The sequence below is a fragment of the Triticum urartu genome, chromosome 3, assembly GCF_003073215.2.
Source record: "Triticum urartu cultivar G1812 chromosome 3, Tu2.1, whole genome shotgun sequence".
Classification (NCBI taxonomy): domain Eukaryota; kingdom Viridiplantae; phylum Streptophyta; class Magnoliopsida; order Poales; family Poaceae; genus Triticum; species Triticum urartu.
Window position 1 is genome coordinate 111,119,039 of NC_053024.1, and position 10,104 is coordinate 111,129,142.

Sequence of the window (10,104 nt, forward strand, 5' to 3'; positions counted from 1 at the left end):
GCCTGTATCGATCAAGATTCAGTGCTTTGTAGAAATTTCCTAGAGATTTGTTTCACTTAATGAGACCAAACAATCAGGAAGTCAAGTCAAGTAGCTTAGGATAGCTGATGCTTTTTTCATTTTCTTCTCAATTTTCTCCACAAGTCAAGATATAACAGTTGAAGCACCTTGTGGAGTTTTTTGTTGTTGTATAAATGAATTTGGTGTACACAGTGAATAAAAGCTCCTGATATTTGAGTAAACTAAACGCTCTGCGTCGCCCTCCTCCCCGGGCGACACGGGGGGAACCCGCCGCCACCCAGCAGGCCCCCTCCCCACCGCCCTCTCCCGCTCGCCGCTGCCGGAGGGTTGGCCGGCGAAGCCGCGCCGGACCCCAGGATGGCGGCGGCTGGGCGGATCTGACGCACTCGGCCCTCCCCTTGGACCTCCTCCCATGGCGGCTCGAGCTCCGCCCGAGCCCTCCCGTGGCGTCGCGAGAACCCCCCACCTCCCCACCAATTGCTGCTGGCTGCCTTCCTCGCGCCATCGCGCAGCGGCATCCATCCCCTGGTCTGGATCTGGAGCTTCGTTCTCCGCCGGTCGCGACTTCCCCGGCTGGCGGCGGCTCCTCCGGCGGCCGGGCGCGCCGTCCGTGGTGCGGATCCTCTCCCCCCACCCCTCCCTCGCGAGCTTCGGGTCGGCCCCCCTCGGGCGGCGGCCTTGGAGGCGCGGTTTGGACTTCGGCTGTGCGCGTGCTCACCATCATGACCCCCACCCCGGCAGGGGCAAGTCCTTTCCGACGGACATGGACCTGCCTTTCATTCTGCGTCCATGGCCGGCGGGGGCGGCTTCGGGCCCGACGCTCCCGGGGAGCTGCGCTCCTTCCGGCTCCCTTGGCGGCTTCAGTGCCTCTGCACCCACACCCTGCTGGTGCCTTGGGTGGCTGTCCATCCCGGTGCATCTTCGATTTCGATGTACTCTGGGAGCTGCGTCCCCTTCCGGCTCCTTAGGCTCGTCGGCATCCTTGTTGCTTCGGTCCCGGCGACCCGGATCTGCGCTTCCCTCCGGATCCTGGTTCGCTCGGGCCTCTGGCCACCGTCACATCCACCACTGCCTCTCATTCCGCCAAGCCACCAAGCCGTCCACCTCCGTGCGTTGCCTGCCCCTCCATCGCTTCGTTGCTCGCGCGTCCAGCGTCGCTCCCATTTTTGTGGTCGTGGTTCAGGCCTATGTCTGACTTCTTCTTCTCCGATTCGTGCTCCGATGGCTTGGGATTGCTCAGACTTTGGCCAGGGCGAAATCCCTGCATCTTTTGCTGGCAGCGGTGACACCCGCGGATGCCGTCCCCTTCTTGGAGGCGTTGTCACGGTCGTTGTTTGTGCCCCTCTTCGAGCATCAGGGGAAACCCTAGGTCTGGTTATCCGGATCGGACGACGACGGCGTCTCAGCGTCGTTCTCCTTCATGAAGGCGTCGTCTTGGTTGCTCGTGGCGTCCTCGGTTCTGGATCTGGAGATGTTGGTTGTCGTGTTATTGGTCTGTACTACTTCTCAGGATGGCGAGTTTAGCTGTGTTTTTTTCTCTGTTTGGGTTGAGCATCCCATGTCTCTCTGCTCTGGACACCATGTTCATGCCGTAGCGTCCGTGTCATGTGTTGTACCACATCTTGTACTCATTCTATCTTCTCCTATCAATGAAATGATACGCAAGCTTTGCGTATTCGCGAAAAAAAAGCTTCTTGTGAAATTTGCAGTGTATATTTGCTGATATCCAGTCTTTGTGATAATAACGATGTGCAGTTTGTGGTTTGTTTCCGTTCTCTTGTGATAAAAAGGATTCTTCATCTGCCAAGAATACAACCTACTAGCATGTATGCTTAATTGCCTATATGCTGATTTAACAAGCTCACATGCATATCTATTTCTGAAAATAGTATACCCATCCTGTAACATATAACTTGTGTGTCTTGCTTTCCATTATAGTGAAGAAAACATAAGTACATCTTTTGATCTTTTTTCACTGGACCTTTTATTCGTTCAGGAGCTCTAAATGACACCGTTGTCTTGGCAACATATTCAGTCATTTCGGATGAACTTTCAGAGTCATTCAGGACTTCTAAATTGTTGGGGTGTGCTGTAAAAAAAACTGAACAAAGGCAGTTTTTGTTTATTTTTCTTCTGAATTTTATTGGTGTGTGCTGTAAAAAACTGAACGAATTTGATGTGCATGTGAAATGGAAGCTTCTGACATTTGTAGTGTATATGTCCTGCTGTATACTCTTGGGATAAATGTGTTGTGACATTTTTTGTTGTCCACTATTTTCTTTGCTATTGCCTTGATATGTTGCCAACAATTTGGCATGAACATTCCAGGTTTGTCAGAGGCAAATTCATAAGGTTTGACAATACATGTTGGCCAATTGTCAGGTAACAACACAAGCATATAGCTACAGAATTTACAATGACAAGCACTACCACCAAAATTATTGCTGGACCTATGCATCACACATTGATTTTCACATCCATGCCCTTGACAATAAAGAGGATCAATCGCGTGACGGACGGGCTAGAGACTGGAGTTCGTTGCCATGGCCGACTACGCAGCGTCACCAGGATGCCGGATGGATAGCCGATGTGCCAGCTGCAAGGTGCCGTGCGGCCACCATCGACAAGACTACAAGACCTCGTGCAGTTCGTCGCCATGGCTGAATCGCGCGTGACGGAGCAGATTGCTAGCCCGTGGTGGCACATCGAGGACGACGTGCCGTCGTGCCGCACGGCCGCCGCCGCCGAGGGGTCATGGATAACGACTAAGTTCTTTTACCGGAGCCGGGAGCTACCGGTAAGCAATCCACCGTCTGTCACTTTTGTTAAGATTCGTGCAGCTTTTATATTCTATTAGAATACACATAGTAATACATGTACTAGTGTCAGATGAAGTTTCATCAGCTTTTTACAGAAGAAAGAGAGTTGGGTAGAGAGAAATGTGCATGCATGCCTGCATTCTCTCAGGCCGTACATATGACATGCATTTTATTTTCATCCCCATATTTTTAACGATTCATATCTTTTTGAACCAAATGTCCAATATTGAATTGTATATTTGGAATCGTGGTGACAAGACCTTCAAAACAAGATCAATTTTGCATATATTTGAAATATATTATATATACATATTTCAATTATCTTTGGAATCATTTTCATAAAACATTAGATTTCAAAGCTATATTTCGCTCGTTTCAAGAAACATATTTCAGAAACAATAATATACTCACTCAATTGAAAAACTAGATTTCACTTGTTTCAACAATAAACTTTACTTGTTTAAAAAAAATTAATATTTCCAAATTGTTTCACTCATTTCAAAGAATATAATTTCACTAGTTCCAAAATAAGTATTTAACAAATTTGAAAAATCACATTTCACTGATTTGGAAAACTGATTTCACTCATTACAAAATTTATCTTAAAAACTAATTTCACTTTGTTTACCCAAAAAGTATTGAAATGCATTTCACTCAGCAGAGATATCTGTTTCAAACATTGAAAAAGTCATTAGATTTCACTTGTTTCAACAATAAACTTTACTTGTTTTAAAAAAACTAATATTTCCAAATTGTTTCACTCATTTCAAACAATATAATTTCACTAGTTCCAAAATAAGTATTACAAAAATTTGAAAAATCACAATTCACTGATTTGGAAAACTGATTTCACTCATTACAAAAACTATTTTCACTTCATATTTACCAAAAAAGTATTGAAATGCATTTCACTCGGCAGAGATATCTGTTTCAAACATTGAGATAGTCGTTTGACACCAAAAAGATATATTTCACTTTTTTCAAATAACTTATTTCACTCATTTCAGAAAATACATTACAGTCGCTCAATTGAAATACAATATTTCACTTGTTTCAAAAAACTGATTACACTCATTACAAAAGATAGATTTCACTAGTTTCAGAAAAACACATTACAATCACCCCATTGAAGACATAGTTTCAGAAGCTGAAATATAAAGCTCACAAAGAAAACTATATTCAGAAAAGTGGTTTCAATCATTTCAATAACTGATTTCATTTTTAAAAAAAATTGTAATTTGAAATGAGTGAAATTAGTATTTTGATATGATTGAAATAGTAAAAATTAAACTAGTTTAAATATATTCAAGATTGGTCTTATTCTAAAGATCTTATGTTCAGGAATTTGAATATATGAAATTTTTGAATAATAAAACTTTACTGTAAAAAATATTGGCCATCTAAAAATGTAAACAAAAATAAAATGCATGAATTTGTTTGAGAGAGAGAAAGGAGAGATGCCGCATGCATGCGTACATCCCACTGCAAATAGTACTGCATTTCCTGCCATGGGTCCTATTGATGTGACATTGATTTGACCATATACAAATGATTACTTGCCATAATACATGGGCATACATATGAATGGGTTTCATTTAGACTCAGATCACAAAGCAGCTGAACGGTGGATGCTATGCCGGTACATCCCGGCTCCGGTAAAAAGGAGTTCGCGTCGTGGATAACCCTATTCGTTTGGGTAGGAATCGGTAAGCTGGGTGATAACAGAGGCACTGGTGCTTTGAGATTGAGATATACAGGTGTCACCAATCGGACTGGGTCTCTCGGGGAGCATACGAGCCGGGTCTTATAGGATTTTTTTTCGGCTGGGCCTTATCATCCTCCACGCCCGGACGCCATGTTCGCCTGCCCCCATACATCCATCGCGCGCCTGCCTGATGCATTGCCACCGTTGTCTTCATCGCTCGCCCTTCTATAAGTGCAGTGCAGCCATGCTTCAGCTGGTCTGTTTCGTCTCGTCCATCCCGTACGTGCGTCGCCCGCCCCAAGCTAGCCAACAACCAGTGTGCGCTATTCTTCAAGACTCGAAGCGCAGCTCCAACTTCGCGGCGGGAGAGAAGAGCGATGACCTCGGTGCCCGGCGCCGCGGTGTTGCTTCTCGTGTGCACGGCCGCTGCGGTCTTGACCCACGGTGAGACAAGACGCGGTTGCTTCCCTTCGTCTCAATATGATTCTTGAATCACGGCCGGTTCGCTGCATATCACTCTCGGTCAGTTTATTCTGCCTGATGAATCTTCTTTCCGTCGACGACGACCTGCAGGAGCCTCGGCCAAGGAACCACCGTCGTCGGGCAGCAGGGTGCGGCCTGACTTTTGTTCGACGACGTACATCGAGCTCGACAAGCCCTGCACAGACGAGCTGTGCAACGCTGAGTGCATGAAGCTCTTTCCAGGCCCCGGCGGCTGCGAGAAAGGCAAGTGCCTATGCGGTTTCTGCTGAAGAAGAAAGACCCACGGTGTGGAAGCTTTGAACCTTTGATTTCCCTACTAGGAGTAGTTGCTTGGGGAAAATATCCTGTGCTCCGAGGGATTCCATGCTCCGGCTGCACCCTGCACATCCCAAACGTTGGGTACGAATGAAGGGACGGGATGGGACCAGAACGCCCCAGTCTTAAGTTTTTGCAAAAAACACCCCAGCTAAGTACAGAATAGGCGTAAGTTTATCCAACCTGTGCTGCCCCAAGCTGAGCGAACACGAACAGATAGGATCCGGGGCTCCGGCGGCGGACCTGGCTGTGTGCTGTACTGCGACCTCACCGGCGGCTGCCCTGCGACCTCGCCGTGGTCCGACGTACAACGGACAGCCCGCCCCATCCCCGCGCCTCCATTCTCCACCTCCGCGCCACCCCCCACCACACCCGGCGCCTACCTCCGCGATCCGCCGGCGGCTAGATCTGTCGCCGCCGGAGAAGAGAACTCCAGCCTTCAGGTATCCTTTTAGATGTTACAGACCTGCGTTCTTATTTGTGTATTTTGGTTCTAATCCATCAACCCTTTATGCTGATTGTGTTAGATGTAGCTAATCTTATTTGAGTAAATTGTGGTGATCTCTCTCTCTGTATCAGGGCGCAGGCAATATATCACTGAAATAACTTGCTATATTTTGCTTAGACTACATATTCGAGAAATTATAAACAGAAAAAATGTCTGCAACTTATGGCCTGAAATGAGTTTGAAGTAATTTTAACCGAGTTCGAAGTAAAAATGTCAGTAATTTACAGAAAAATGTTAGCAACTTAGAACATTTAGTTTTGTGTGTGTTGTGGATGAAGCACGTAGAACTTGTACAAATTAATGGAGGTTAATAGTAGCAAGTCCATGCACATCTAGTCAGATCATCTGGATGTGGTTGAATCGCTGGTTATATTGTAGAATCAATCATGCTGACACAACCAAGAGAGAAAATGCAGTATGGATAAGCAAGATAGTTTTCATTAGAAGGAAAGGAAACAATAAGAAAAGACGAGTTAGATGTAGCATAATCCATATTTCTGCAAGTTTTGGTTCAGATTCCTTTCATTTTCTTCATGTTCATCCTAATCCTATGTGTGTTTGAAGACTGAATAGTCCGAAAAATATAAGCTACTGCTTGAACATTTATGTTTGTTTGTTCTGAAATCAGTGGATGCAAGCAATCATACAACAGTTAATTTCATTTCATCCTCTGCTACTATCTCTCTCTCAAGGACCGACCACCATTCCAATTAGGATGGAGTTAGTAACCGGCATATAAGCAATGAATCTGCACTTAATTAACTAGAAGGAGCAAATTAAGCAGCGCATGAGATGGTTTTGGTGGCGTACGGTCGTTGGGTCCATGTAAGTGGACAAAGAACTCGTGCGGGGAAATATATACTGGTGTACTCAGGAATGTTCTTCATTAGCACCGTTTTCTCTCTTTTTCTATAGTACATCTAAATGCTGCATTAGACATTTTCTTTCATCGCTACTTACTTTTTAGACCTCATTGACAAGCTAATTAGGGGCACCTGCATGTAATATCTTACACTTTTTGCTGCCTCGAGCAGGGAATGATGGAGTCAATGACTAGTATTGCTCCAAGTGTCGGGTCAACTACAGCGATGGGACTTGAAGATGATGCCAACAATTTTTCCATGGTATTTCTTTGTCATATTACTCATGTTTCATCTGTGCGTGTCACACTTGACTTAAGTTCAAACAACATTGATAGGTCCAAACGAGATTCGGCATACATGATGAAGATCGTTACAGCACACCGAAAAGAACCAGTAGCCTACCCGCGTGTGTAAGTTTATTACTTAGTGATTTCATTTACTAGTTTCATGGGTTTCAGTTCTGGAGCTAATCCATTGTGTACGCAGGGGTCAACTTATGAGCCAGAGTGTGATGACAGCCTACAACCCTCAATTGGAATGCGATTTGATAGCTGGGAGGCAGGTTTGGCATTCTATAGAATGTATGCTCATGAGGTTGGCTTCTCTGTACGCATATGGACACAACACAAAGGAGAGGGTGGTGTAATAATCTGGAAGAAGTTTGTTTGCGCAAGACAAGGTTGGAGGAAGAAAAAACCAGTGGATCTAGGTCAAGTTACTCAAGAAGTGGGGAGAAAAAAGGCTAAAAGAAATATCAAGATAAGCAGATGCGGTTGCGAGGCGATGATGGGATTGAAAAGGCAAGATGACAACAAGTACGAGGTCGTCCAGTTTGTTCAATCGCACACGCACCAACTTGTCTCACCAAGTAAGAGGCATCTCATCAGGTCAAATAGAGAGGTGACTAGTGATTTGAGAAACAAATTATTTACATGCAGTAAGGCATTGCTTGGCACTTCAAAAACTTTTCGCTTGCTTAGCATAGAAAAGGGTGGGCCAGGAAATATCGGTTGCACAAAACGTGACTTACAAAACTGTCAGCGTGATTTCAAGGCAGCGATTAAGGGAGCAGATGGACAACTTATAGTAGATATAATGGAAAATAAAAAAAGGCCAATCCAGCATTCTACTATGATTACCAGGTAGATGAGAACAATAAACTGACAAATATTTTCTGGGCTGATAGTATATGTAGAAAGAACTATTCATTATTTGGTGACGTTGTATCCTTCGATTCTACATATCGGTTTAACAAGTATGACCTGGTATTTACCCCTTTCACTGGAGTTAACCATCACAAATCTTGTGTTACATTCGGTGCTGCATTTTTGTCAAACGAGAAGATTGCATCATACAAATGGTTATTTCAGACTTTCTTGAAAGCAATGTGTGGGGTTGCACCAAAGCTAATCATAACTGACGAGGATCAAAGCATGAGAAGAGGAATAGAATCTATATTTCCGAACACAAAGCATCGACTTTGTATGTGGCATATTCTGATGAAACTCCCTGAAAAGGTTGGACCCATCTTGAGAGACAATGAAGATTTTAAACCACGATTCATGGCATGTGTCCGGGGATCAGAGACTCCAGATGAGTTTGAATCACGGTGGTCCTCAATAATTTCTGAGTTTGGCCTAGAGGATAATGAATGGTTGAAAGAGAAGTATGGTTTACGGGAATCATGGATTCCAGCATACTTTATGGATTTCTCCCTTGGTGGAATATTACGTACAACATCTAGATCTGAGAGTGAGAATGCATTTTTTCGACACTTCACTAACCGAAAGCTTACCTTGATTGAGTTTTGGGTAAGATTTGAAACCGCTTTGGAAGAGCAACGACAAAAGGAGTTGCAAGAGGATAATTGTGCACTTCATACCTTGCCAGTACTCGAGACTTGCTGGGGAATTGAGGCTCATGCCAGAGAAGTGTATACTCACAATATTTTTGTTGCTTTCCAACGTGAGGTGGTGGCTGCAAGGGATCGTCGTCATGTCAAAACCATTGAGCAGGTTGGTGATGTCCGAACCACGAGCATTGGTGACCTTAGTTTAAGGATAAGAACAGTCCGCTTCAACACTAATACAAAGGCTGCACAATGTACATGTCGAATGTTTGAATCATTGGGCATCCTTTGCTCTCACATCATTGTTGTCTTAAAGAATGATGGGTGTAATGAAATTCCTAGCCAATATGTGCTGCATAGGTGGACTAAAATGGCTGCACGACATCTTTGCTATGATGCCAATGGACATGAGCTGGAAGGGTCATCTACTTCTCTTTCACCTATCATCAAGAAATTGTACTCACAAACATGCTCGCGGTTCAGCTTGGCATTGCATGAAGCTAAACATTGTGAGGACAAGATGGAATACTTGAACAAAGCTGTTGCTGATGCTCTTGCACACTTGAGTCAGACAACGCCACTTGACGAACAAAGTGAAGTTCAAGAGTTTGAATCCTTTATTGGAACGACATTCCCAAGCATCATCAATATTCATCCCCCTGATATTGCAAATACAAAGGGCAGTGTCAAGAGATTGAAGAGGGGTTCAGAGGAGGCCATTAACAAAAGGAAAAAGGTCAATAGACCATAATCTAAATAGTATATCTTCTTTCATGTTTTCATAATCTGATTTCCTTGGGTTCAGAGGAGGCCATTAACAAAAGGAAAAAGGTCAATAGACCATAATCTAAATAGTATATCTTCTTTCATGTTTTCATAATCTGATTTCCTTCTTGTTTGCAGAGCAAGTAGCATCCAAGAAGGTTCAACATCAGCATATTGTTCTACTTAACGAGGCAAACATGACAGGGGTATTTACTTTTTGCTCCTCATCAGTTAAAACATGTTTAGTATGTTTGCAAACCTTTGACTTTTACTTGTTTAATATTTTGCAGCACAACCCACCAAAGGGAGCGGACAACCTTTACTTTGCGTTAAATAATGGATGAAAAATGTGTTCGTTAATGTGATATATGGACCTAGTTCAAGTACACCATGTTGAATCTGTCGCAATATATGTGTGCCTACTAATCCTCTATACATTGCTTGTAACTGCTGGTTGCAACTCTAGTTATGTGCATGAGACTAATGTGTATTGTCATGAATGTCGTTCACAAAGCATTCAAACTGTCTTACTATGAGCTATGAAATTTCGAGATGGTTGTTGATGTGTTGCCTTCTGAGTTCAGAAAGGTGTTTAACAGACCTGATGTTCTGGTCTTTCCATCTTTGGTGCAGGATTTATGAAACCAAATCTTGGTTCATGGACTTCCTATCTCTTTATTTTCTTAGAACTAGCTTTACCTTCTCAAATAAACTTGCTGAATGAGGTTCATGTTATGCACTTTGTATGTAAAACATATATATACATATGTTCTCCA

The 10,104-nt window shown here is 43.8% G+C and overlaps 1 protein-coding gene across 2 annotated transcripts; it reads left to right on the forward strand.

The window, feature by feature from the left end:
- The first annotated feature begins 5,486 nt into the window (after window positions 1-5,486).
- LOC125543180 (protein FAR-RED IMPAIRED RESPONSE 1-like) lies at window positions 5,487-9,891 on the forward strand. Of its 2 annotated transcripts, none has more exons than XM_048706433.1 (6): window positions 5,487-5,786; window positions 6,886-6,975; window positions 7,050-7,124; window positions 7,201-9,394; window positions 9,467-9,534; window positions 9,619-9,891. In XM_048706433.1, the coding sequence occupies exon 4, from the start codon at window positions 8,100-8,102 to the stop codon at window positions 9,312-9,314; it is 1,215 nt and encodes a 404-aa protein (XP_048562390.1). In that variant the 5' UTR covers window positions 5,487-5,786; window positions 6,886-6,975; window positions 7,050-7,124; window positions 7,201-8,099; the 3' UTR covers window positions 9,315-9,394; window positions 9,467-9,534; window positions 9,619-9,891. The 2 variants fall into 2 exon arrangements, with proteins under 2 accessions (XP_048562390.1, XP_048562391.1); XM_048706434.1 differs by having other exon boundaries at window positions 5,488-5,786; window positions 7,201-9,299.
- Window positions 9,892-10,104: the final 213 nt, after the last annotated feature.